Source organism: Neopsephotus bourkii, unplaced genomic scaffold (genome assembly GCF_033783945.1).
Source record: "Neopsephotus bourkii isolate Nb327-2 ecotype Australia unplaced genomic scaffold, CSIRO-AGI_Nbou_v1 NB_1445, whole genome shotgun sequence".
In the NCBI taxonomy this organism is placed as follows: Eukaryota; Metazoa; Chordata; class Aves; order Psittaciformes; family Psittacidae; genus Neopsephotus; species Neopsephotus bourkii.
In genome coordinates this window covers 1-26,581 of record NW_026901922.1, presented here as the reverse complement: position 1 = coordinate 26,581, position 26,581 = coordinate 1, and the positions used below count along the sequence as shown (strand labels likewise).

Sequence of the window (26,581 nt, the reverse complement as noted above, 5' to 3'; positions counted from 1 at the left end):
CCTTGGCCTGTGGCTCTTGGTGCAGGAAGTGACTTGTGCTTGGTCCTTAGGGTCCGGAACAGAGTCTGACAGCGATGAATCCGTACCAGAGCTCGAGGAGCAAGACTCCACGCAGGCCACGACACAGCAGGCGCAGGTAGGGCGGGTGGCAGGGGGTGGGAGCCCTGCTGGGCTCCACCAGCATTGCCCTGATCCCTCCTGTTCTCTCTCCTTGCAGCTCGCAGCAGCGGCTGAAATAGATGAAGAACCCGTGAGCAAAGCCAAACAGAGCCGGAGTGAGAAGAAGGCACGGAAGGTGAGGTGGGATCCAGGGGTGGGTGGCACAGCACGGCCCCCTGCTGGCTCCTTGTCCCCTTGGGTGACACCGGCCCCTGTCTGGCCCTCGGGCAAAGGGATGCAGACTCCTCGTGGCTGGGGGCCGAGGGTTGGGCTGGGAAGTGAATTCCCTCCCAAGCTCCTGGCTGGAAGCCTGGGAATGCTGCTCTGCAGCAGGGGAGCCACATTGGGTGAGGCATTAATCCGTGGGCAGAGGAGCAGGGGCTCCCCTATGGAGCCAGGCTGAGAGCATTGCACCTAAGGAGGTTGTTCCCTATGAGGGAGGGTGCTGGGGCACTGGGATGGGTTGAATGGAGAAGGTTTGGATGCTCCATCCCTGGCAGTGCTCAAGGCCAGGTTGGAGCGAGCTGCTCCAGTGGAAGGTGCCCCTGCCCATGGAACTGGATGAGCTTTAAGGCCCCTTCAACCCAACCCATTCTATGGACACGTTCCAGGGTGTTCTGTCTCAGTCACTCCTTTGCCTCCCTCCCATTGGTTCTTCAGGCAATGTCCAAGCTGGGCCTTCGCCAGGTCACCGGAGTCACCAGAGTCACCATCCGCAAATCCAAGAACATCCTCTTTGTCATCACAAAGCCAGACGTGTACAAGAGCCCTGCCTCAGACACCTACATAGTCTTTGGTGAAGCAAAGGTGACCGGACCCTGCTGGTGACCACCCCATGGGGTTCCTCCTTGCCACATGGGTCCTGTGGCAGAGCTGGATGCACCGGGACATGGGGGGAATGCGGATCTCTGTGTCCTGCTCTGTCTCACTTCTTCTTCCCTCTGCCAGATCGAAGACCTGTCCCAACAGGCCCAGTTGGCAGCTGCTGAGAAGTTCAAAGTGCAGGGAGAAGCGGTTTCAAACATCCAGGAGAACACACAGACCCCCACGGTGCAGGAGGAGAGCGAGGAGGAGGAGGTGAGCTCGCAGTGAGCTGGGCATTCCCCTGGTTCGCTTGCTTTCTGCTGTGTTTTCCATGGCAAAGGGATGGGGCAGGTCCCCATTGCCCTGGCTTCCCTCCCAGCTTCTCTCTTTGTGGCCTGCGGGCATGGGGGAGCTGCCACAGTTGGGGCACTCATAGGATCGTGGAATGGTTTGGATTGGAAAGCAGCTTAAAGCTCATCCAGCTCCAACCCCTGCTATGGGGCAGGGACCCCTTCCACTGGAGCCGCTTGCTCCAAGCCCCTGTGTCCAACGTGGCCTTGAGCACTGCCAGGGATGGGGCATCCAGACCTTCTCCATTCAGCCCATCCCAGTGCCCGACCACCCTCACACTGAAGAACTCCTGCCTTCGATTCAACCTGTTTCAGTTGAAACCATCACCCCTTATCCTGTCCATCCAGTTCCTGACCAGGGTCACTCTCCAGCATCCAGTGCAGCCATCCAGCCAATTCCTTACCCACTGCTCATGCCCATCCATCAAATCCACGTGTTTAAAGACAAGGGTGTCATGTGGGACAGGGACAAACACCTTGCACAAGTCCAAAGCCGATCCCATTTGTCAGGGGTTGAGCAACCATCCCTGGAAGCGTTCCCAAGCCCTGGAGATGAGGCCCTCGGTGACTTGGCCCTTTCCCAGCCTGCTCCATTCCCTCATCCCCTCATTCCTGCTCCTTTAGGTTGACGAAACCGGCGTCGAGGTGAAAGACATCGAGCTGGTGATGTCGCAGGCGAACGTGTCCCGAGCGAAGGCCGTGCGTGCCCTCAAGAACAACAGTAACGACATCGTAAATGCCATCATGGTGAGTGCCAGCCCCGGGAATGGCTCCTGGTGGGATGGGGTCTGCCGCTGTGGGGCCGGACCCCAACATTCCCTTCTCTCCACAGGAGCTGACGATGTAGCTGGGGGACGGAGGAGCCTTTTTTGGTGTTTCAGAGAAGAGTTCGACTGCGACTGCGTTTAAAATTTGTACTATTTCTATCCGGGAATAAAAGTTGTGGTTTATTGTTGGTGAAAACCCTCGGTGGTGCCGGTGCCGAGGGCCCGGGGTGGAGCCTTCCTCCCGGGAAGATCTCAAGCCCGATACCCTCTCCCAAGAGCCTCTTCCCTCCTTTCCTTCCTGTCCCAAAGGACACCCGCCTCCAGCCTGGATGACTCCAGTGCAGGGTGTCACGTCCTTCACCCCCCCCCCAGGGTTTCCCTTCACAGTGGGATGGGGATGGATTGCAGCATCTTCCAGCTGGATCCAAAGGGATGTGCTGGTGGGAAGCCCTGGGGAGTGGGGGGGGCTCTGCCTCCTACCAGCCACGGCTCCAAGAGGCTGGATCTGCAACCGTGGCACCTTCCTGCTGCTTTCCCACCCCTATTCCATTAACCTGTGTTTGGGAACAGCTCATGGAAGCTGGGGAGGGAGTAAGGGGTGATGGGTGCTGCTGGGAGCCCCCCATTATCCCGCTGTTGACAGGTTTCATTAGGGAAACGGTGGAGCAGCAGCAGGATTCCTGCGGGGGGGGGGGGGAACGGCGGGATTCGAGGGGAAAACCGACGGGATTCCCGGTGGGAACGACGGGATTCTTAGGGAGCAGCGGCGCGATTCCACCCCCGACCTGTGGAACTGGGCGGGCGGGCGCTAGGACCCGGGGTAGCGCTGCCCCGTCTCCATAGCAACCGCCGTCTCCTCACCGCGTCCCCCTCCCTCCGGCGTGCGCCCGGCGAGAAGCTGCTAGAAGGGCGGTGTGGGGGGGGCCGCTCCGCGCATGCGCAGTGGGACCGCGGCAGGCGCGGGGAGGAGGAGGTGGAGGGGGGGGATTTTGCTGCGTCACCAGCGCTCCGAGCGCGCGGGGCATTGTGGGAGCGAGGCCGCAGCCCCGAGCCCGCCGCCGCCGCCGCCCCCGAGCGCCGCTGCCGCCGCCCCGGAGCCACGGTCCTGTTCCCCCCCCCCGCCGCGCTCTGCACGCACCGGAGCCCGCCCGGGACCGCGCCGGAGCCATGTGAGAGCCTGCGGGGAAGGGGGGGGCAACGGGGCGGGAAGGAAGCGGGAGGAGAGGCGGGAGCGGCCCCGCCGGGCCTTAGGCCTCAGGCCGCGGCAGGCGCGGCCGCGGGGAGCAGGCCCCATGTAGTGACCTTGGAGGGGGGGGGCGGGTCCGGTACCGGCGGGTGTCCGGGATGCGGTTTGTGCCCCCCGCCCCTCCGGGATGGTCCGGTCCCGTGTGGGGATGAATGGGGCGGCAGCGGGGGGTGGGTGTGGACGGGGATGGTCGCGGTTAAACCGGGGCCAAGCGAAGCGTCCGGTAGGTCCCGCGGAGGGGGCCGCTCGCAGACCCGCGTGTCCCGGGGCTGTGCGCTCGGAGCAGCCGGAAACCGGAGCTCGCGGCCTCCGCAGCTCCCGCGTTGGGTTTAAAGCGGTTGCGGCCCGGGCCGGGCCGTGGGGACGGTGTCCGGTAGCGCTGGGCCTTGAGGGGGGGATGGAGGGGAACGGGGCACCGGCGCTTACCGACGGTGAGGGGGGGCTTGGTGCTTTGGAGCCCCGAAGGATGGGGCCTCTGCATTGGAACGGGAGGAACTTGGTTGGTTTCCTCTCTAAAGAGCATCAACTCGGCTCAAATGGGGTTGTTTAGAGTGAAATGAGAGGGGTTTAACTCAAAAAGCCCAATTGGAAGCAAACCCAAAGCTGATTCCGTAACCCGGCGCTGTTCCCTGTTGGCCGGGGGTGAAGAGCTCATCCTGCAGCAACCTCGAGCTCTAGGAAGGGTCCAGGATGCACCCCAGGAAACGAACCCGGGATCCGGAGTGCACCGGGGCACCCAAGGAGGGGTTTGGGTGGCCCCCAAGCAGTGAGGCTGGAGATTGAGCTCTGTGGCTAAGCTGGAGGTGGGAACCATTGAGGTGCCGTGGAGGAAGCTGGGCCCGAGCGTGGCTCCGGAGCTCCTGGAAGCTCTTCTGCAGTCCTGGGATTCCCTTCTCAATGGAAGAGGCAGGGAGATGGGAATTGCATGGAGCAGCCCTGGTGCCCCCAGCATCAGGACATGGAGGTGCTGGAGCAAGAGGAGGCCACGAGGATGAGCAGGGGCTGGAGCAGCTCCCATAGGAGCCAGGCGGAGAACACTGGGGCTGGAGCAGAGAAGCTGCGTGGGGAGCTCAGAGCAGCTTCCAGTGCCTGAAGGGGGTACAAGGATGCTGGGGGGGGACCTGCAGCAGGGATGGGAGCGATGGGACAAGGGGTGATGGGGTCAGGCTGGAACAGGGGGAGTTCAGGTTGGATACAAGGCAGAAGCTCTTTAGTGTGAGGGTGCTGGGGCACTGGGATGGGTTGAACGGAGGAGGTTTGGATGCTCCATCGCTGGCAGTGGTTGGAGCACCCTGCTCCAGTGGAAGGTGCCCCTGCCTATGGAACTGGATGAGCTTTAAGGTCCCTTCTCACCCATTCCATGGAGCACAGGAGGTGTTCCCGGGGCTGTGTTGGTGCACGGGGTAAAGCAGTGTTTAAATGAGCCTCTGTGCTTCAGAGAGGCCTCAACCCCATGAGGACGTGGGGATGGTCCCAACCAAAGCCCTTTGGCTCCTGGGATGAGGTTGGTTGAGGAAGGAGGAAGCGTTGGGCTCCTGTTGGAGCATCTTTAAGGAACCAGCAAATGCCCTGGGGACGCAGGAGCATCTCCTGAAGCACTGGGAGCACTGAAGGCTCCAGCAGCAGCTCCCCTGTGTGTGGAGTCTCCTTGGAGCGTCGGCATCCGTCTCATCCCGGGTTGGATTTGCAGCTCCAGGTATCCCGTGTTAGCGGTGCTGAATGCTCAGGCTTCACTCAAGGCCAAGGGAAGGTTTTCACCCTCTTGAAAGGAAGAATTGGGGCTTGGAAAACCCGGATATAAAAGCTTGGGAATGGGAACTGTGCTGGAGGAAATCTCTTTCACCCCTTGTGGATGTGATGCCGTGTCCTGCAGCGCTGCTCCGAAGGATGCTGCTGCCTTTGCACCCTATGGGCAGCACCTTCAAGGCTGGAGAAGGGAATGGTGGAGAAGGGAATGCCTCCTGTGCCAGGCTGGTGTTGCTGTAACGCTTGGGGAGCGACACCAGCACCCAGCACCCGCTCCTCAGGGCAGGAAGCATCACATCCAGGGCTCAGGTTGTGCTTCAGCTCCCTGTAGGTGCAGTGAGCACCCTGGTAAGTGACCACCCCGCTCACTCAGAGCACTGAACATCAGCCCAGCCCAAGGGCCCTGCGCTGGTTTCCAGTTGCTGCTGCTCGTGGTGGTTGGAGGCAGCCAAAGGACACCCCGAGGAGCATGAGCCAGAGCCTGAATGGGGTTTGGGGCCTGTTCTTTGGGTGGCCAAGGGCATCGGGGAGCTGCTGCTGCCCCCTCGTCCTCAAGCTTGGCATCATTTTGTGTTGCTTTGGGTCAAGGAGCTCTTTTTGGGGGGGTAGGGGGGGTCCCCTCCTTGGCTCCATTGTCTCTGTGGGAGCTGAGTTTGCTGCTGTCCCCCCTGCAGGCAGCCCGCATCTGCCAAGTGGTACGACCGCCGGGACTACGTCTTCATCGAGTTCTGCGTGGAGGACAGCAAGGACGTGAACGTGAACTTCGAGAAGTCCAAACTCACCTTCAGGTGCGGGGCCAGGGCTTTCCCCATCCCCTGTGTGCTCCGCTGCCCTCCGCAGGGCAGGGGGCTGGGGGCTGGTCCTTCCCCAGGCCCGGAGCATCCCATGGGGCTCTTGTGATAACGGGTAGAAGGGCATGGAGAGGCACAGGAAGCAGGCTGGGTGCTTCAGTGCCTGTTGCAGGGGCTCCTTTGGACCAACCCCTTCTTGTTTTCTCTCCGCAGTTGTCTTGGAGGAAGCGATAACTTCAAACATTTAAACGAAATCGACCTTTTTAACAATATTGACCCCAATGTGAGTATCCTCCTGGCGTCCTGGGGCTGTGGCTGGGGAGCAGCAGCTCCTTCAGGATGCTGCCGGCGCTTTCGGCCTGGAAAGCATCTCCGGGTGGTGTTCATGGGGATGAAGTTGGGAGCTGAAGCGAGGGGATAAAGGCAGCTTTGGGGGTGATGTTAACAGGGATTTCCCTCCCTTTCAGGAATCAAAGCATAAAAGAACAGACAGATCTATCTTGTGTTGTTTACGAAAAGGAGAGTCCGGTCAGGCATGGCCAAGGTTAACGAAAGAGAGGGCAAAGGTGGGTTCAGCTCCTCTTGTCTGCCTCCTTTTCAATGGGGTTTCCTATTGGGGTGATGGTGAAGCGATGCAGTGGCTCGTGGGTCTCCTCAGAGCAGCGCTCGTGCTTTACCTTCCTATAGCAGCAGCTCGGTACTCGCTTGTCCTGCACTAACGCCCTTGTGTTGCTGCGCAGCTCAACTGGCTCAGTGTGGACTTCAACAACTGGAAAGACTGGGAAGATGACTCAGATGAAGACATGTCCAATTTCGATCGCTTTTCCGAGGTAGGGGAACACGGATCCCTGGAATTTGGGGTTCCCTTCAGGCAAAGCCTTCCTCCTGCTCCCAGTGGTGCTGGTGCTGCTGCTTCACCTTCTAACGTGCTTTTATCTCTGGAGCAGATGATGAACAACATGGGTGGAGATGACGACGTAGACTTGCCAGAAGTAGATGGGGCAGATGATGTAAGTGCTCTGCAGTAAATACACCTTGCTCTGTGCTCAGGGCAGGCTCTTCAGCAGCACCAAAGCTTGGCTGGGGCTCACAGGGAAGAGCTTCTGCCTAAGAGCTCAGCTCAGTCTCCCTCGGGCAGGTTCAAGCCATTTCCTACAGGCCCTTGTCCCAAGCCCCTCTCCAGGTTCCCTGCAGCCCCTTTAGGCCCTGGAGCCGCTCTCAGGTCTCCCCTTCGGAGCCTTCTCTCAGCCTGGCTCCAGAGCACACTGATGGAGCCGTAGCTCTTGGTGCCGGTGAGGCCAAACTGAGCTCGTGCTGTGGAGCAGCGCAGGGTTCCCTGCAGCAGCAGCGGCTCCTTTGCTGGTGGGAGGGTGGTGCTGAAGGGAAAAGCTCCTTGGAGCCCGGTCTGCTCTGGTTAACGCTGTCTCTTCTTCTCCCCAGGACTCGCCAGACAGTGATGATGAAAGTAAGTCCTGTCCCGGCGTGATTCCATGAGGGCTCCCTCCTGTTACTCACTGAACCCTGCCTCTGAGCTGAAGCCAGGGCTGGCCGAGGGCTAGAATCCAATGGGAGCCTTTCCACAGCAGCCTGAAATCCCAGTTTGTCCTCCCCAGCGCAGGCCTGAGGAAGCTTTGGCTTTAAGAGCAGCCCTGCCCATGGAGGCGGCTTCTCCAGTGGTTCCAGTGCCTGCTCATGGCTCTTCCTTATGAAGACCCAGACCCAGAGGCCTTCAACTGCCCCATGGCTGATGCTGAGGGTTGATGAAACAAGGCTTAAAACCAACCCCAACCCCACTAACGCCCTTCTCTTTTCCTCTCTAGAAATGCCAGATCTGGAGTAAGGAAAAGCATCGTCTTCAGGGTTTGGGGAAAGAACTTCATCACAACATTTCATAACCGAGATAAGAATTCCTGAGTTGATGATAGCCCTAACGGGAGCTCCTGCATCCTTTAACCCATTTTCAGTCCATTTTCAATGGCTTCACTGGTGGTAGGTGTGTACCATGGCACGGGGCGGCCTGAAAGCCACGAGAGGCAATAACTTTATGCATGAACCAGTTTTCCAGCCTTCCAACACCCCCCCCCCCCCCCAGTTGAGGTGTAGGCCATCGAGACAGAACAGTTGCAATAAAGTTTACAGAGCCTCCTTGCCTCGTAGCGGATATAATTCCCATGGGACAACCCTAAGGTGACACCAAGTTGATAGAAATGAGCATTTCTCCCTCTTCCCCCCCCTTCTTTTACCCAGTCCCTGTGGCCTGAAATTGGATGTTTGGACCGGGAACAAGAACTGGGGCCCTTCCATTAAACTTTGTATTGAAAAGGCAACACCAATTCTCCTCCGTGGGGTTGTTCCATCCCGAGTCACCGGGTCCCGGTGGCTGGAGCCTGTCCCCTGGTACCGTTTGGCTCTAAAGCTTTACACCCTCCTCCTCCTCCTCCGGGGCGATGCCTGTACATTGTTGCTTGTTGAGCTGTTCCTTTAGACCAAATCCTATTTGCACTGTGGCTGTGGAAGCGAGAAAGGGTGGGGAGGCACCGGGGGCACCGGGTACCAGGAATTCCGCCGCCCCCCCCCGCGGCACCTCCCAACCGGGCTGAAAAACCTCAATTTGTGTTCCGAGCAGCTGGGATTTTTTTAATGTCTGCATTCTTTCTAATAAACTGTTGAAGACTCCCGGGCCTCGCCTCCTGCTGCGCCCGCTCCGCACCGGGGCAACGGGGACAGGGGGCAACGGGGACGGGGGACCAGGGGAGGCGATGCTGGCGGCCCCGGTGGCTGCATTGCGGGGATATGGGATGGGATGGGATGGCAGCGGGGGAGAGCGGTGCTCCATTGGCCGCAATGGGACTACGGGAAGGAAGCGGCGCCGGTGCCGCGGTCACCGCGCCCGGTCCAAGGACAACCGCGGACACGTGCGCCGCCGCTTCCGCCGCTCTCCGCTTGGCCCCACCCCTTCCCTCTACGCTCGCCCAATCACCTCAGCTCTCTCCTTGACAGATGGCTAAGCGGCCCAATGGCGTCTCGGCGAAAAGCGAGCGCCGAGGAAAACGTAGCCAATAAGAGAGCGAGTGCGGGTGGCGCGGTATCCAATGGCGCGCGCGACGTGGCGCCGCGGTCCCGCCCCCCCGAGGGCCGTGCAGAGGCGGGCGGGGCGCGGCGCTCAGTCGGCGGCGCCATGTTGGGGCTGGCGGGTCGGTGCTCGGCGGCCGCTGCCGCCGCCGTTCGGCCGCTGCTGCGCCGCGAGGCCGGGCCCGGCCGCGGCCTCCTCCCGCTGCTGCTGAGCCGCGGGGCCGCGCCCGCCGCCGCCGCGGAGCCGCGTGAGTGCGGGGCCGCGCACGCGGGGTCACCTTGGGGCCTACGCGGGTGAGGGGCCGGGGCCTGCAACGGGGCGGCGGGGATGGAGCGGGGGCATCGATTGCACTGCGGGGGGAGGGGGCTCAATTGCACCGTGGGGGGGTTACGGCGGTACCGGGGGGGGGGGGGGCCGGGGGTCTCGGGCCTTGTCCCGGGTGCCCGGAGCTGCCGTTCCCCCCGGCCCGACCTTGACTCGTCCCCCCCGCTGCAGGCCGGGACTATGCGGCCCAGGCGGCCCCCGCGGCCAAGGCCGGCTCCAGCACCGGGCGCATCGTGGCCGTTATCGGCGCCGTGGTGGATGTGCAGTTCGATGAGGGGCTGCCCCCCATCCTGAACGCGCTGGAGGTGCAGGGCCGGGAGACGCGGCTGGTGCTGGAGGTGGCTCAGCACCTGGGTGAGTACCCGCTCCCGCTGCCTCCTCCGGGGGTCCCCATGCGAGGAGGAGGGAAGCGGCCTCGGGAGCGCGTCCGCGGCTCCCATCCCCATGGCAGGGCCCGGGGGGAAGGCACCAGCGGCTCCCCAGGGCCAGCCCTCGGGTGCTGCTGCGACGCTGCCCTCGGCCTTTGGCAGGGGAGAACACGGTGCGCACCATCGCCATGGACGGCACCGAGGGGCTGGTGAGGGGCCAGAAGGTGCTGGATTCCGGAGCTCCCATCCGCATCCCCGTGGGGCCCGAGACCTTGGGCAGGATCATGAATGTCATCGGGGAGCCCATCGATGAGCGGGGCCCCATCACCACCAAACAGTGAGCGAGGCCGCCCCTAACCCACCCCCTCCCCTCCGTGGGGCCTGGTTTGGGGTCCTGAGCCCCATTCCTCCCTATAGGTTCGCTGCTATTCACGCTGAAGCCCCCGAGTTCGTGGAGATGAGCGTGGAGCAGGAGATCCTGGTGACGGGGATCAAGGTGGTGGATCTGCTGGCGCCCTATGCCAAGGGGGGCAAGATCGGTGCGTGCTCCCTATGGGCATGGTTGGGGGGGGACACAAAGAGACTCCTTCACTGATGAGGAACCGATTGACTTTCGTTCTTCTGAGCTGCCTGAAGCCACTCGGATCGATCTGAGGAGGAAAAGGGGGAGCAGGGATGTGGGGGATCAACCGGGATGGGTGCGGGATCGAGCCGGATTCCCCTTGGTCCCAGGTCTCTTTGGAGGCGCCGGCGTGGGCAAAACGGTGCTGATCATGGAGCTCATCAACAACGTGGCCAAAGCCCACGGTGGGTACTCGGTGTTCGCCGGCGTCGGGGAGCGGACCCGCGAGGGGAATGATTTGTACCACGAGATGATCGAGTCCGGGGTCATCAACCTCAAGGATGCCACGTCCAAGGTATGGAGAAGGGGGTCCCCTGAATGGGGTCACACATGGGACCGGTAGCACGGTGCCCACCGCCTGTCCTGGCCCGCAGGTCGCCCTGGTCTATGGGCAGATGAACGAGCCCCCCGGTGCCCGCGCCAGGGTGGCCCTCACCGGGCTCACGGTGGCCGAGTACTTCAGGGACCAGGAGGGCCAGGACGTGCTGCTCTTCATTGACAACATCTTCCGCTTCACCCAGGCTGGCTCCGAGGTGGGTGCTCGGCCCCAGCCCCGCTCTGACCCCCCCATCCCCTTGGGCACCCCCTCAGAGCCTTTGTACCCCCCCCCCAAGGTGTCAGCCCTGCTGGGGAGGATCCCCTCCGCCGTGGGCTACCAGCCCACCCTGGCCACCGATATGGGCACCATGCAGGAGAGGATCACCACCACCCGCAAGGGATCCATCACCTCGGTGCAGGTGAGGCTGCAGCCGCATTGTGCATCCTCAGGATGCTGTGTCATCGTCCCCTCCTGTCCCCATCATCCCCATTGTCCCTTCCTATCCCCATTGTCCCTTGCTATACCCAATTGCCCCTTCCTATCCCCATTATCCCTTGCTATACCCAATTGTCCCTTCCTATTCTCATTATCCCCTCCTATCCCCATCGTCCTCTCCATCCCCATCGTCCTCTCCATCCCCATCGTCCTCTCCCTGTTGTCCCTTCCTATCCTCATTGTCCCCTCCATCCCCATTGTCCCCTCCATCCCCATCGTCCCCTCCTATCCCTGTTGTCCCTTCCTATCCTCATCATCCCCTCTGTCCCCATTATCCCTTCCTATCCCCATCATCCCTTCCTATCCTCATCGTCCCTTCCTATCCCCATCATCCCCTCCATCCCCATCGTCCCTTCCTATCCCCGTCATCCCCTCTGTCCCCATCGTCCCTTCCGTCCCCATCGTCCCTTCCTATTTTCATTATCTCTTTCTATACTCAATTGTCTTTCCTATTCTCATTATCCCCTCCTATCCCAATCATCCCCTCCGTCCCCATCATCGTCTCCTGTCCCTGTTGTCCTTTCTATCCCTGCTGTCCCTTCCTATCCTCATTGTCCCCTCCCTCCCCATTGTCCCCTCCATCCCCATTGTCCCCTCCTATCCCCATTGTCCCCTCCATCCCCATTGTCCCCTCCTATCCCCATTGCCCCTTCCTATCCCTATTGTCCCTTCCCATCCCCTCCATCCCCATTGCCCCTTCCTATCGCCATCATCCCTTTGTATCCCCATTGTCCCTTCCCATCCCCATCATCCCCTCCATCCCCATTGTCCCCTCCCATCCCCTCCATCCCCAGGCCATCTACGTCCCAGCCGACGACTTGACCGACCCCGCCCCTGCCACCACCTTTGCCCACTTGGACGCCACCACGGTGCTGTCCCGCGCCATCGCCGAGCTGGGCATTTACCCGGCCGTGGACCCCTTGGACTCCACCTCCCGCATCATGGACCCCAACATCGTGGGGCCCGAGCACTACGACGTGGCTCGAGGGGTGCAGAAGATCCTGCAGGTGAGGGATCCAGGGCTGCCCCCCGTAGGGAGCTGGGGGGGTGCACGTGGAGCCGCTCACCCTCACCCTGCTCGGCAGGACTACAAATCCCTGCAGGACATCATCGCCATCCTGGGCATGGACGAGCTCTCCGAGGAGGACAAGCTCACGGTGGCGCGGGCGCGCAAGATCCAGCGCTTCCTGTCCCAGCCCTTCCAGGTGGCCGAGGTCTTCACGGGCCACATGGGCAAACTGGTGCCGCTGCAGGAGACCATCAAGGGCTTCAAGCAGATCCTGGCGGGTACAGACAGCACCAGGGTGATGATGGGGGGGGGGGACACCCCAACGGTTTGGGGGTGCCCCCCCTAACTTAACCTCCTCTTCACCCCCACCCAGGTGAATACGACCATCTCCCCGAGCAAGCCTTCTACATGGTGGGGCCCATCGAGGAGGCGGTGGCCAAGGCGGAGAAGTTGGCTGAGGAACACGCTTGAATGTGGAGCCCCCCCAAAACCGGACCCCCCCCCAAAACGGGGCTTCCCCCTCCCCAATATTTAACGTTTCCAATAAAAGATCAATTGAAAACACCCCCCTGGGGTCTTATCTGAGCTATGGGGGGGGGGCAATGGGGGTCACACAAACGCACCCCCAAGCCGGTTATCATGGGGGGGGAAATGGGGGTCAAGTTGGGGGGTAGGAGATGGGGGTCACACAAACGCACCCCCAAGCTGGTTATCATGGGGGGGGAAATGGGGGTCAAGTTGGGGGGTAGGAGATGGGGGTCACACAAACGCACCCCCAAGCCGGTTATCATGGGGGGGGCAATGGGGGTCAAGTTGGGGGGTAGGAGATGGGGGTCACACAAACGCACCCCCACGCCGGTTATCATGGGGGGGGCGGGGCAATGGGGGTCAAGGTGGGGGGTAGGAGATGGGGGTCACACACACGCACCCCCAAGGTGGTTATCATGGGGGGGGGGCCCTGCTCTTGGTGTGTCCCCCATTGGGGCTCCATTTTACAACACAAAGCCCTATGGGGGGGGGGCCGGTACCGGGAGCACCGAGGGGGGGTCCCCACAAGCGCTGCACCCCCGAGGGTTAAAGCGGGGTTTGGGGGTGCGGGGGGGGGGGGGGAGCAAACCCCTTGAACCCAAACGGGGCCGCGGTCCCTTTAAATGGCGGCGCGTCCCCGCGGCGGAGGGGGCGGTGGCGGCCGCTGACATCACGCGGGGCCGGGAGCACCTGCGCGACACCGGGACCGGCACCGGGAGCGCGCCGGGCGGGCACCGGGGCTGCCCCCCCCACGCACCCCTCCATAGGTACGTACCGGGGCTCCCCCCCCCATAGATCCGCATAGGGGCTTCCTCCCTCCCCACAGACACGCACCGGGGCTGCCCCCCCCCCCCATAGGGGCCGCCGTGGACGGGACACGGAGCCCCCCCCCCCCCGGGGCTGTACCGGGACCCACATCCCGGTGAACGGGGTCAGCACCACGCCCCTCCCCCCTCGCTGTTGCGCACGGGGCCGGGATATCCCCATCCCCCCCCCTCCGTTCCCTTTGGGACCGCACCGGGCCCCCCCCCCCTCCACAACCGGTACCGGGGCCCTGCGCACCGCGTGACGTCACCGGGGATCCCGGGGGTCGGGCTGCGTTTGGGGTTGGGGGGGGGGGGGGGGGGGGGGTCAGAGCGGGGGGAATCCCCCCCTCCCCCACGTGGGCGCTTGGCTCCGCCCCCCCATCCCCCCCATTCCCCCCCCCGTTCGCGGTGACGCGCGCGCCGCTCCCGGTGACGCGATCGCGGCGGCGGTGACGTGCGCGGGGGGGGGGGGGCGGAGCTGGGACCGCCGCTTCCTGCCCTGCGCCGCCGCCGCCGCCGCCGCCCGGGCCCGGCCCGGTCCGCGCGGAAGGGACCGAGCCCCGAGGAGCCGCGTCCCGGCCCGCAACGCCTGAGCCGGGCCCGGGGCGGGCACGGGAACGGGAGCGATACCGGTAACGGCACCGGGAACGGGAGGGGGGGGAGACGGGAGGGAGGGGGACCCCCCCTGCGGTGACCGGTAAAACACCCCCGCGCCCCCCCCCTCCGTTACCGGCACTCGGTGACCTCCCCCCCCCATCCCGCACGTAAAGGGAGTCCCCGTGCCCCTCCCCCCATCTTTGTGCCCCTCCCCCCCTCCCCGTCCGGTTCCGCCTCTTGAACCCCCCCTTTGAGGAGGGGGGGAGGGGGGGGCTCCTCCATCCCAACGGGACCCGGTTTTAGGGAGGGGGGGAGGGAGCCCCCCCCCGCAGGAAGCGAACGGGAAGCGCCCGCCCCGTGGCTCCGGTGTTTCCGGTGTCTCCTTGAGCCGGGGACGCCCTTTTAGACCCGGGGCCTCGTCCCGGTGCTGCCCCGGCCCCGCGGCGCCGCCGTTACCGGGCTCGGGCCGGACCCGGCTCCCGTTGCTCCCCGTGGCCCAATTCCACCGCGGCTCCGTTCCCGGTCACGTGATGCGGGGGGGGGGGGGGCACCGGATCCCGTCCCCCCCGTTCCCCATCCCGGTTCTCCCCTCCATGGGCCTGCATCCATCGCATCCCATCCCACCTGCACCCAGCGCATCCCGGTCCCCCGGTGCCATGGGGGTGAAATCACCCCCCCATCGGGGCCGCACCGGGGCTCCCATCTCCTCCATTGGCTCCCATTTGGGGTCGGGAGGGGGGGGGGCCAGAGCTGGGTCCTGTCCCCATCACTTGTGGGGGGGCTCAAAGCTGCTCCCCACCGGTGAAGGTCACCAGGGATGCGGCTCCATCGGTGGCATCCATGGGGCCAGAGCCCTGGGCTATGGGGGGGTCCCGGCCCCATAAGTGCCTCTGGGGGGGGTCCCGGCCCCATAAGTGCCTCTGGGGGGGCCCCGGCCCCATAAGTGCCTCTGGGGGGGTCCCGGCCCCATAAGTGCCTCTGGGGGGGCCCCGGCCCCATAAGTGCCTCTGGGGGGGGCCCCGGCCCCATAAGTGCCTCTTGTCCCCTCTGCAGCCATGGAAGCCAACTCCCCCCTGGGCTTCAGCTCCGCGCCCGCAGCCTCAGGACCCAAAGCGGCCTCGGGGGACGGCCCCTTCGGCCCCGGCTCCGCGCTCGGCTTCTCCCCACAAGGGAAAAGTAAGTGTGGGGTCCCCATAGGGGCCCTGGTGTGCCCATAGGGGCCATGGTGTCCCCATAGGGGTCATGGTGTGTCCATAGGGACCATGGTGTCCCCATAGGGATCATGGTGTGCCCATAGGGGCCATGGTGTATCCATAGGGGCTGTGGGGTCCCCATAGGGGCCATGGTGTCCCCATAGGGGTCATTGTGTCTCTGCAGGGGCCATGGTGTCCCTGTAGGGTTGCGGTGGGTGGGGAGCCCCAGCTGGGGGCAGCGCTTGTGGCTGCAGCGCCTCAAGCATCCCTCGAGCATCCCTCGAGCACCCCCTCGAGCACCCCTCAAGCATCCCCTCAAGCACCCCTTCGCACATCCCCTCCAGCATCCCCTTGAGCATCCCATTGAGCATCCCCTCCAGCATCCCTTGCTCACCCCTTGAGCATCCCCTCGAGCATCCCTCGAGCATCTCTTGCGCGTCCCTTGTGTGTCCCTCGAGCATCCCTGTAGCATCCCCTCGAGCATTCCTCGAGCATCCCCTCGAGCATCCCCTCGAGCATCCCCTCGAGCATCCCCTCGAGCATCCCCTCGAGCATCCCCTCGAGCATCCCCTCAAGCATCCCCTCAAGCATCCCCTCGAGCATCCCTTGAGCATCCCCAGGCATTGCCTCCAGCATCACTTCCAGCATCCCCTTGAGCATCCCCTCGAGCATTCCTCCAGCATCAACTCCAGCATCCCCTGAGCATCCCCTTGCGCATCCCTCGAGCATGACCTCCAGCATCACCTTGATCATCCCCTTGAGTGTCCCTCAGGCATCCCTTGAGCATCCCTCAAGCATCCCTCTAGTATCCCTCCAGCATCCCTCCAGCATCCCTCGAGCACCCCTTGAGCATCCCTCCAGCATCCCCTTGAGCATCTCCTTGAGCATACCTTGAGCATCGCCTCGAGCATCCCTCGAGCATCCCCTTTAGCATCCCCTGAGCATCCCTGAAGCATTGCCTCGAGCATCCCTCGAGCATCCTTTGAGCATCCCCTCCAGCATCCCCTGAGCATCCCTGAAGCATCCCCTCCAGCATCCCCTTGAGCACCCCTCAAGCACCCCTCCAGTATCCCCTCCAGCATCGCCTCGAGTGTCCCCCGAGCATCCCTCGAGCATCCCCTCCAGCATCCCTTACACACCCCTCCAGTATCCCCTGAGCACCCCCTCGCTCACCCCTCCATCACCCCTCCAGTATCCCCTCAGCATCCCCTCGCACATCCCTCAAGCATCATCTCCAGCACCCCCCGAGAGCACCCCCCGAGCACCCCCCGAGCACCCCCCGCTCTCTCCCTTCCAGGTCTCAACGGGCCCCTGGGCCTCAACGGCTTCCCCACCGCCTCTCACCCCAGCGCTTCGGGCCCCTTGGCCCCCAGCTCCCCGCCCGCGGCCGCGCAGCCCCTGCGCTCCTGCGACTGCCTCTGGGGCTTCACCTCCTGCGCCGGCCCCAGGGACGGGCGCCCCTCGCCCCCCCCCCCGCCGCCGCTCTTCGCCCTCAACGGCACCGAGCCCCCGGGCCCCGGCGCCAACCCCCGCGGCCCGGAGCTGTGGGGCAGCGGCGGCGCCGGCCCCATGGGGCTGGGCTTGGACTCGCAGGAGCTCTACGGCGCCTTCCACGAGCAGGGCTTCGAGCTGGTGCCCAACGGGGCCGCCGGGTTCTATGGGGCCGCGCAGCCCTTCCCGGAGGAGCCGGGCGCCGGTGATGGAGGCGGCGAGGCCGCAGGCAAGGGCATCCCGGTGGAGAACGGCGCCGGGCTCGTGGGCAGCGTGGAGCTGGAGGAGGCGCAGCCGGGTGGGTACCGGGGCCCGGGGGCGCTGTGGGGCCGGCCCCAGCCCCGGCCCCGGCCCGTTGCTATGGGGCGCGCGACGTCTCCATCGCTCCCTTTAGAGCTCAAGATGTGCGGCTACAACGGGGCTGCCCCCGGAGCGGGGGGGCCGGGGCTGGGGGCTGCGTCCCCCCTCGCCCCCCGCCTGGACGATGCCCCCATCCTCAGTGAGGACCCCCTGGAGCCCTTCGGGGCGCTGGGCGCAGGTAGGGCCGGGGCAGTGGGGATGGGGCGATGGGGATGGGGCTATGGGGATGGGGATCAATGGGGATGGGGATCAATGGGGATGGGGATCAATGGGGATGGGGCGATGGGGATGGGGATCAATGGGGATGGGGATCAATGGGGATGGGGCGATGGGGCTGGGGCAGTGGGGATGGAGCAGTGGGGCTGGGGCAATGCGGCTGTGGCGATGGGGCTGGGGTGATGGGGCTGGGGTAATGGGGCTGGGGGCAAGGGGGCTGGGGCAGCAGAGCTGGGGCTCAGTGGGACCGGGACAGTGGGGCTGGGGGGCAGTGATGCCGGGGGGCAATGGGACCGGTGCAATGGGGCCGGGGGTCAGTGGGGCGGGGGGGCAGTGGGGCTGAGGGGCAATGGGGCCGGGGGGCAATGGGATCGGTGCAATGGGGCTGGGGTGATGGGGCCGGTGCAATGGGGCCGGGGGGCAATGGGACCGGTGCAATGGGACCGGTGCAATGGGACCGGTGCAATGGGGCCGGTGCAATGGGGCCGGGGTGATGGGGCCGGTGCAATGGGACCGGTGCAATGGGGCCGGGGCGGGTCCGTGCCGGGCTCCGGGGCGGGCGCTCAGCTCCCAACTTCCGCGGCTCCGCTTCCACCTCGGCCATTTTGGGCTCCGCTTCCCGGAGGCGGGGCCGGGGGCTCCCGACCCCCTTTAACCCCTCCGGTACCGGTTATGGGGCTGGGGGGCAGATGTGGGGCTGCGCCCCCCCCATCCGTGCCCGTTCCCCCCGCAGATGCGGCCGGGCCCGCGGGTCTCTACTCCATGGACGATGCTGAGCTCGGGGGTCACAAATCCCCCCTTGGGGACCCCCCGGACCCCGACCTGCACCAGGGCCCCTTCAGCCTCCTGCCCCCCCCGCTGCTCACCGGGCCCGGCTCCCCCCCGCTGCACGGTTCGTGCCCCACAGCGGGGCTATGGGGAGCCCCATGGGGATGCGCTCTGGGTCCCATCGCATGGGGAGGGGTCTGGGGCGGAGCGGGCGGTGATGCCCCTGCTCCCGGCCCCATAGAGAGCAGCGTGGAGCTGAACAGCAGCAGCCACGTGGGGCTGCAGGAGCCGGGGTCCCTGGAGCTGGACCCCACAATGGGGACCCCCGAGTCCCCGGCCCCATCCGAGGAGGAGGAGGAGGAGGAGGAGGAGGAGGAAGCCGCCGGCACCAGCCCCGAGGCTCCATCAGCACCGGGGGCTGCAGCGCTGAGCTCAGCACCGGGTAGGTCCGGACCCCCCCATCCCATTGAACCCCGTTTTAACCCCCCCCAGCACTGACCCCATGCCCATCCCCTGCCCCATAGGGGATGCCCCACGGCGCCGCATCGCCACGCAGGAGGAGGTGCGCTTCCCGCTGCAGCACGGGTGCGTGTCCATCCCCCCCCTCAAACCCAGCCCCATTGATGCCCCACGGCTGCCCCACGGCTGCCCCATAGCGCGGGGCTGACGCTTGTGGGGCGCAGGTGGAGGCGGGAGGTGCGCATCAAGAGGGGGAACCACCGGTGGCAGGGGGAGACCTGGTACTATGGGCCCTGTGGGAAGAGGATGAAGCAGTTCCCGGAGGTCATCAAGGTACCGAGGGGGGGGGCAGCCCCCAGGCCCTGCCCCATGGATCCTGTGCCCCACGGACCCTGTGCCCCATGGACCCTGTGCCCCACGGATCCTGTGCCCCACGGATCCTGTGCCCCACGGATCCTGTGCCCCATGCATGGATCCTGTGCCCCATGGACCCTGTGCCCCACGGATCCTGTGCTCCATGGATCCTGTGCCCCACGGACCCTGTGCCCCATGGATCCTGTGCCCCACGGGTCCTGTGCCCCACGGGTCCTGTGCCCCACGGGTCCTGTGCCCCATGGATCCTGTGCCCCATGCATGGATCCTGTGCCCCATGGATCCTGTGCCCCACGGATCCTGTGCCCCACGGATCCTGTGCCCCATGCACGGATCCTGTGCCCCACGGATCCTGTGCCCCATGGATCCTGTGCCCCATGCATTGATCCTGTGCCCCACGGATCCTGTGCCCCACGGATCCTGTGCCCCATGCATGGATGCTGTGCCCCACGGACCCTGTGCCCCATGGACCCTGTGCCCCACGGGTCCTGTGCCCCATGCATGGCTCCTGTGCCCCATTGATCCTGTGCCCCATGGACCCTGTGCCCCACGGGTCCTGTGCCCCATGGATCCTGTGCCCCATGCATTGATCCTGTGCCCCACGGATCCTGTGCCCCATGGATCCTGTGCCCCACGGATCCTGAGCCCCACGGATCCTGTGCCCCATGGATCCTGTGCCCCACGGATGCCTTCATCCCCCCCCCTCCTCCCCCCAGTACCTGAGCAGGAACCAGGGGGCCCAGGGCCCCGACGTGCGCCGGGAGCACTTCAGCTTCAGCCCCCGCATGCCCGTGGGGGACTTCTATGAGGAGAGGGAGACAGCGGAGGTGGGTCCGGGGTCACCCCCACACAGACCCCTCATACACCCCCCATATGCCCCCATATCCGGGCCCACATCCCCTCCATACTCCCCATACCCCCCCCATATCCCCCCCATATCTCCCCCATAACCCCCATATCCCCCCCACATTCCCCCCATATCCCCACCATAACCCCCCATAACCCCCCCATATCCCACCCATACCCCACCCATATGCCTCCCATATCCCCCCCCCATCCATACCCTACCCCCTACTCCCCATACTCCTCCTATACTCCCCGACATCCCCCCCATACCCCCCTATATCCCCCCCATACCCCCCCATATCTGTGCCCACATCCCCCCCACAGCCCCCCCGTACCCTCCCATATCCCCCCCTTATAGCCCCCCTTATCCCCCCCTTACCCACCCACATCCCCCGCACATCCTCCCCCATACCCCGCCCAACCCCCCATACCCCCCCATACCCCCCCCATATCCCCCCCTATCCCCCCCTATCCCCCCGCTCACCCCCGTCCCGTGCAGGGCCTGCAGTGGGTGCAGCTCAGCCCCGAGGAGATCCCCTCCCGCATCCAGGCCATCACCGGCAAGCGGGGGCGGCCCCGCAACGCCGAGAGGCCCAAGGGCAAGGAGGGCCCGGGGGGGGCCCCGGGGGGGGCAGCGCCGGGGGGGGGCAAACGGGGCCGGGGCCGCCCCCCCAAGGCGCGGCTGCTGGAGCTGCTGAGCAAGGCGGACGCGCGGCTGCTCAAGAGGCTCGAGGGGCAAGGTGGGGGGGGGGGGGGCAATGGGGGGGGTACCAGGGGGGGTACAGGGGGGGCAATGGGGGGTACAGGGGGGCCAATAGGGGGTACAGGGGGTGATGGGGTGGGGGGGTACAGGGGGGGCTGGGGGGTACAGGGGGGGCTGGGGGGGTACAGGGGGGTACGGGGGGGGCAATGGGGGGGTACAGGGGGTGATGGGGTGGGGGGTATGGGGGGGCAGTGGGGGTGGGGGGGTACGGGGGGTGATGGGGGGGTACAGGGGGGGTACAGGGGGTGCTGGGGGTACAGGGGGGTGATGGGGTGGGGGGGTACAGGGGGGGCAATGGGGGGGTACAGGGGGTGCTGGGGGTACGGGGGTGACGGGGTGGGGGGGTACGGGGGGGCAATGGGGCTGGAGGGCAAGGTAGGGGGTGATGGGGCTGGGCGGGCAGGGGGTGATGGGCTGGGCGGGTACAGGGGGTGATGGGGGGTACAGATGGGGCTATGGGGCTGGGGGGTACAGGGGGGTGATGGGCTGGGCGGGTACAGGGGGTGATGGGGGGTACAGAGGGGGCTATGGGGCTGGGGGGCACATGGGGGCCGTGGGTCCAGGGGCTCCATCAGCTCCATCGCTCTCTGCTCCCATAGAGGCGCTGAGCGAGGAGGACAAGGCCAGGATGAACAAGATCAAGAAGAAGATGAGGAGGAAGGTGAGGGGATGGGGTGCAGGGGGACCAATGGGGTGATGGAGCCATGGAGTGATGGGGGGGTGCTGTGGGACCAATGGGGTGATGGAGCTGTGGGGTGATGGGGGGGTGCAGGGGGACCAATGGGGTGATGGAGCTGTGGGGTGATGGAGACGTGGGGTGATGGAGACATGATGCTGAGGGACCAATGGGGTGATGGAGCTGTGGGGTGATGGAGGCGTGGGGTGATGGAGCACTGGGGTTTGGTCATTGGGCGCTGGGGTTTGGTGATGGAGGAATGGGGTTTGGTGATAGAGCCATGGGGTGATGGAGCCATGATGCTGAGGGACCAATGGGGTGCTGGAGCCCTGGGGTTCGGTCCCTGGGCACTGGGGTTCGGTGCTGGAGCCCTGGGGTTCGGTCCCTTCCAGGCCAGGAGCCAGCAGCAGGCAGACCCCAAACCCCCCCGGGTGAAGGAGCCCAAGCGGCGCTGCAAGGTGAGCGCCGGGGGCTCAGTGGGGCAGGGAGGGGGGGAGCGATGGAGCCGCTGCCCCCTCACCCCCATGAACCCCCCATTGCCCCCCGGCTCCTTCAGGCCAAGGCCAAGAGGGGCAAAGCCGAGAAGGGGAAGGAGAAAACCAGGGGCAAGGAGCGGAGGGGCCGGGGGGCCCCCAAGGGGCGCCGGGAGCAGCGGCTCCGGATGGAGGAGATGAGGAAACCAACGGAGGATCTGTGCTTGGGGGACCACCAGGTACCGGGGATGGGGTGGGATGGGATGGGGATGGGGATGGGGATGGGATGGGATGGGATGGGGATGGGATGGGGATGGGATGGGATGGGGATGGGATGGGGGATGGGATGGGATGGGGATGGGGATGGGGAAGGGGATGGGGATGGGATGGGGATGGGGATGGGATGGGGATGGGGATGGGATGGGGATGGGGAGGGGATGGGGAGGGGATGGGATGGGGATGGGATGGGATGGGGATGGGGATGGGATGGGATGGGGATGGGATGGGATGGGGATGGGATGGGGATGGGGATGGGATGGGGATGGGATGGGATGGGGATGGGGATGGGATGGGGATGGGATGGGATGGGGATGGGATGGGATGGGGATGGGGATGGATGGGGATGGGATGGGATGGGGATGGGATGGGGATGGGGATGGGATGGGGATGGGATGGGATGGGATGGGGATGGGATGGGATGGGATGGGGATGGGGATGGGATGGGATGGGGATGGGGATGGGGATGGGATGGGGATGGGATGGGATGGGGATGGGGGATGGGATGGGATGGGGATGGGGATGGGGATGGGATGGGGATGGGGATGGGGATGGGATGGGGATGGGATGGGGATGGGAAGGGATGGGGATGGGATGGGGATGGGATGGGGATGGGGATGGGATGGGATGGGATGGGGATGGGATGGGGATGGGGATGGGGATGGGATGGGGGTGGGATGGGATGGGGATGGGATGGGGATGGGATGGGGATGGGATGGGGATGGGGATGGGATGGGATGGGGATGGGGATGGGGATGGGATGGGGATGGGGATGGGATGGGGATGGGGATGGGATGGGATGGGGATGGGGTCACTGGGACCCCTCATCCCTCCCCATTGACCTCATCCGTGCCCCGCAGCCGCTGCCGCCGCTGTCGCGCATCCCCGGGCTGGTGCTGCCGGGCGCTGCGGTGTCCCGGTGCCTGGCGGTGCTGGAGTTCCTGCGCGGGTACGGGCGGGTGCTGGGGCTGGAGCCGGGCCGGGACGTGCCCAGCCTGAGCGCGCTGCAGGAGGGGCTGCTGGGGCTGGGGGACAGCGCGGGGAGGCTCCAGGACCTGCTCGTGAGGCTGCTGCGGGCGGCGCTGGGGGACCCCGGCCTCCCCCACTGCTGCCAGGTGAGGGGGAGACAGACCCCATCCATACCCATATCCATCCGTATCCATCCCATCCCTGCCCCACTGCTGCCAGGTGAGGGGGAGACAGACCCCATCCATATCCATATCCATCCATATCCATCCACATCCATCCATATCCATCCACATCCATCCCATCCCTGCCCCACTGCTCCCAGGTGAGGGGGTGCAGTACTGAGCCCATCCATATCCATCCATATCCATCCATATCCATCCATATCCATCCATATCCATCCATATCCATCCATATCCATCCCATCCCATCCCTGCCCCACTGCTGCCAGGTGAGGGGACATGGACCCCATCCATACCCATATCTATATCCATCCATATCCATCCATCCACATCCCTGCCCCACTGCTGCCAGGTGAGGGGACATGGACCCCATCACATCCATATCCATCCACATCCATCCATATCCATCCCATCCCATCCCATCCCTGCCCCACTGCTGCCAGGTGAGGGGACATGGACCCCATCCATACCCATATCTATATCCATCCATATCCATCCATCCACATCCCTGCCCCACTGCTGCCAGGTGAGGGAACATGGACCCCATCACATCCCATCCACATCTATCCACATCCATCCACATCCATCCATATCCATCCATATCCATCCCATCCCTGCCCCACTGCTGCCAGGTGAGGGGGTGCAGTACTGAGCCCATCCATATCCATCCATATCCATCCTATCCACATCCATCCTTGCCCCACTGCTGCCAGGTGAGGGGATACAGACCCCATTCCATCCGTATCCATCCATATCCCATCCATATCCATCCATATCCATATCCATCTGTATCCATCCATATCCATCTGTATCCATCCATATCCATCCCATCCCTGCCCCACTGCTGCCAGGTGAGCAGGACACACTGCTGAGCCCATCCATATCCATCTGTATCCATCCATATCCATCCTATCCTATCCTATCCTATCCACATCCCATTCCCTGCTCCCATTCCCTGCTCCATCCCAGCCCCATTCCCAGCCCCATCCCTGCCCCATTCCTGCTCCCATCCCCACCCCCTGAGCCCCATCCCCATTCCTGCCCCATTCCCACCCCCATTCCCCCCCATCCCCACCCCTCGGGACCCTCCTCACCCCCCGCCCCCCCCAGTCCCTCAGGATCCTGGGGGAGAAGGTGCCCGAGATCCGGCTCAGCCGCGACACCGTCTCCGAGGTCCTGCGCTGCTTCCTGGCGGCGCGGGGGGCGCCCGAGGGGCTCTGGGGGGGGCTCCGCACCAAACCCTTCCAGGCGCTGCCCCCCGGCACCAAGGCCTCCATCCTGGCCTTCCTGGTGGACGAGCTCAACGGGAGCGCCCGCATCATCAGGTGAGGTTCAATGGGGCAGGGTCCATGGGGGTCAATGGGGTTCCATGGGGGTCCATAGGGGTCAGTGGGGGTCCATGGGGGTCCTGGGGGTCCATGGGGGTCCTGCCCCATTGGCGCAGTGGGGAACGGGCTCTGTCTCCCTGCAGTGAGATCGACAAGAGCCTGGAGAGCATGGCCGGGTACCGCAGGAACAAGTGGGTCATCGAGGGGCGGCTGCGCAGGTGGGTGCTGGGGGGGGGGCAGTGGGGCAGGCAGTGGGGGCGGGCAGTGGGGCAGGCAATGGGGCAGGCAGTGGGGTAGGCAGTGGGGCCGGCAGGGGCAGTGGGGCAGGCAGTGGGGCACTCCGTGAGCCCTGCGCTCTGTGGGGCAGGCAATGGGGCAGGCAGGGGCAGTGGGGCACTCAGTGGGGCAGGGGCAGTGCGGCGGGCACTGGGGCACTCTGTGAGCCCTGCGCTCTGTGGGGCAGGCAGTGGGGCAGGCAGGGGCAGTGGGGAAGGCACTGGGGCACTCAGTGGGGCAGGCAGTGGGGCAGGGGCAGTGGGGCAGGGGCAGTGGGGCACTCAGTGGGGCACTCAGTGGGGCAGGGGCACTCTGTGGGGCACTCCGTGATCCCTGCGCTCTGTGGGGCAGGCAGTGGGGCACTCAGTGGGGCAGGGGCAGTGGGGCCGGCAGTGGGGCAGGGGCACTCTGTGGGGCACTCCGTGATCCCTGCGCTCTGTGGGGCAGGCAGTGGGGCACTCAGTGGGGCAGGGGCAGTGGGGCAGGGGCACTCTGTGGGGCACTCCGTGATCCCTGCGCTCTGTGGGGCAGGCTCAGGGTGGCCCTGGCCAAGCGGAGCGGGCGCCCCGAGTCCGAGCTCCCCCCGCTGGAGGCCGCGCGGCGCCGGCGCAGCTCCCGCCTGAGCGAGGGCCCGGGGCTGGAGCCCGACGGGGAGGACGAGGAGGAGGAGACCCGGGGGCGGCGCTGGCGCAGGGAGGAGGAGGTGGGAGCCGGGGGGGGGCGGGGGATGGGGGGGGATGTGGGGAGGGGATGTGGTGCGGGGATGCGGGGCTGGGATGTGGGAGGGGGATGTGGGGATGTGGGGCGGGGATGCGGGGCTGGGATGATGCGGGGCGGGGATGCGGGGGGATGTGGGGCTGGGATGATGTGGGGCGGGGATGTGGGGCGGGGGATGCGGGGAGGGGGATGCGGGGCTGGGATGATGTGGGGTGGGGATGCGGGGCACAGATGTGGGGCCGGGGATGTGGGGAGGGGGATGTGGGGGGGATGTGGGGTGGGGGATGTGGGGCAGAGGGGGTGGGGAACAGGTGGGGAGGGGGATGTGGGGCGGGGATGTGGGAGGGGGATGCGGGGCGGGGGATGCGGGGCGGGGTATGCGGGGCAGGGATGTGGGGGGGGGGGATGATGTGGGGCAGGGGATGCAGGGAGGGGGATGCGGGGCTGGGGATGTGGGGGGGGATGTGGGGCACAGATGTGGGGCAGGGGGGGCTCCATCGCTGCTCCCTTCACTGCCCCCCTCCTGCCCCCAGCTCGACACCTCCACATCCAGCATCCCCGAGCTGGAGCGGCAGATCGAGAAGCTGGCCAAGGTGAGCGGGCGATGGGGGCCCGGCTCCTGCCCCTCTATGGGGCTCTGTGGGGCTCTGTGGGGCCCTATCTATGGGGCTCTGTCTATGGGGCTCTGTCTATGGGGCCCGGCCCCACGCTGCGCTCTCCCCATAGAGGCAGATGTTCTTCCGCAAGAAGCTGCTCCATTCCTCGCAGATGCTGCGCGCGGCATCGCTGGGGCAGGACCGGTACCGGCGCCGCTACTGGGTCCTGCCCCACCTGGGGGGCATCTTCGTGGAGGGCGCGGAGGGTGAGTGTGGGGCAGGAGGGGAGGGGAGGGGGGGACCCCCCCCGCCATAGAGCAATGCATCCCAACAGCCCCCCCATAGGGCAATGGATCCCAACAGCCCCCATAGGGCAATGCATCCCAACACCCCCCACAGGTCAATACATCCCAACGCCGCCCCATAGGGGAATGCATCCCAAAGCCCCCCCATAGGTCAATGCATCCCAACGCCCCCATCCCCTCCCTGCAGAGCCGGAGCCCCCGGAGCAGAAGCCGCCCGCGGTAAAGCCGGAACCGGAACCAGACCCGGAGCCGGTGCCGGTGCCCGTGGCCCCCCGGGTGCCCCCCCCGGTTTCCCGGTCCCGGGGCCGGCCCCG

General features: G+C 65.4%; 4 protein-coding genes and 1 non-coding gene across 6 annotated transcripts in view; all 5 read left to right on the top strand.

Annotated features, from left to right (window-relative positions):
* NACA (nascent polypeptide associated complex subunit alpha) overlaps positions 1 to 2,276 on the top strand; it is a 31,345-nt gene extending 29,069 nt beyond the window's left edge. For both annotated transcript variants that reach the window (XM_061368747.1, XM_061368746.1), the window contains exons 3-8: positions 51 to 136; positions 218 to 295; positions 820 to 966; positions 1,108 to 1,236; positions 1,938 to 2,060; positions 2,146 to 2,276. In XM_061368747.1, coding sequence (XP_061224731.1) covers positions 51 to 136; positions 218 to 295; positions 820 to 966; positions 1,108 to 1,236; positions 1,938 to 2,060; positions 2,146 to 2,160 — 578 coding nt within the window. In that variant the 3' untranslated portion in view covers positions 2,161 to 2,276. The remainder of the gene's footprint in view (positions 1 to 50; positions 137 to 217; positions 296 to 819; positions 967 to 1,107; positions 1,237 to 1,937; positions 2,061 to 2,145) is intronic.
* An 867-nt stretch (positions 2,277 to 3,143) lies between these two features.
* On the top strand, positions 3,144 to 8,539 carry PTGES3 (prostaglandin E synthase 3). The gene is made up of 8 exons (XM_061368752.1): positions 3,144 to 3,249; positions 5,747 to 5,860; positions 6,077 to 6,146; positions 6,331 to 6,429; positions 6,604 to 6,693; positions 6,811 to 6,873; positions 7,304 to 7,328; positions 7,684 to 8,539. Coding segments are annotated over exons 1-8 (483 nt in total). The 5' UTR covers positions 3,144 to 3,247; the 3' UTR covers positions 7,704 to 8,539.
* A 484-nt stretch (positions 8,540 to 9,023) lies between these two features.
* Positions 9,024 to 12,637, top strand: ATP5F1B (ATP synthase F1 subunit beta). The gene is made up of 10 exons (XM_061368708.1): positions 9,024 to 9,183; positions 9,432 to 9,614; positions 9,791 to 9,965; positions 10,046 to 10,167; positions 10,361 to 10,545; positions 10,625 to 10,783; positions 10,865 to 10,987; positions 11,859 to 12,071; positions 12,150 to 12,351; positions 12,447 to 12,637. Exons 1-10 carry the CDS (start codon positions 9,042 to 9,044, stop codon positions 12,542 to 12,544), a joined length of 1,602 nt encoding a protein of 533 aa, XP_061224692.1. The 5' UTR covers positions 9,024 to 9,041; the 3' UTR covers positions 12,545 to 12,637.
* LOC133220562 (small nucleolar RNA SNORD59) lies at positions 10,214 to 10,287 on the top strand. The gene has a single exon (XR_009727754.1). It is a non-coding gene; the product is annotated as a small nucleolar RNA SNORD59 (small nucleolar RNA).
* Positions 12,638 to 15,059: 2,422 nt separating the features above from the next.
* BAZ2A (bromodomain adjacent to zinc finger domain 2A) lies at positions 15,060 to 26,563 on the top strand (the record flags this gene model as incomplete). Its single annotated transcript, XM_061368763.1, has 19 exons — positions 15,060 to 15,180; positions 16,495 to 16,986; positions 17,083 to 17,226; positions 17,998 to 18,156; positions 18,274 to 18,474; positions 18,557 to 18,617; positions 18,716 to 18,824; positions 19,580 to 19,690; positions 20,209 to 20,449; positions 21,072 to 21,133; positions 21,541 to 21,606; positions 21,705 to 21,860; positions 22,758 to 23,012; positions 24,156 to 24,370; positions 24,517 to 24,591; positions 25,181 to 25,352; positions 25,900 to 25,959; positions 26,093 to 26,228; positions 26,455 to 26,563. Coding segments are annotated over exons 1-19 (2,945 nt in total), but the record flags the coding sequence as incomplete, so codon positions are not given.
* Positions 26,564 to 26,581: the final 18 nt, after the last annotated feature.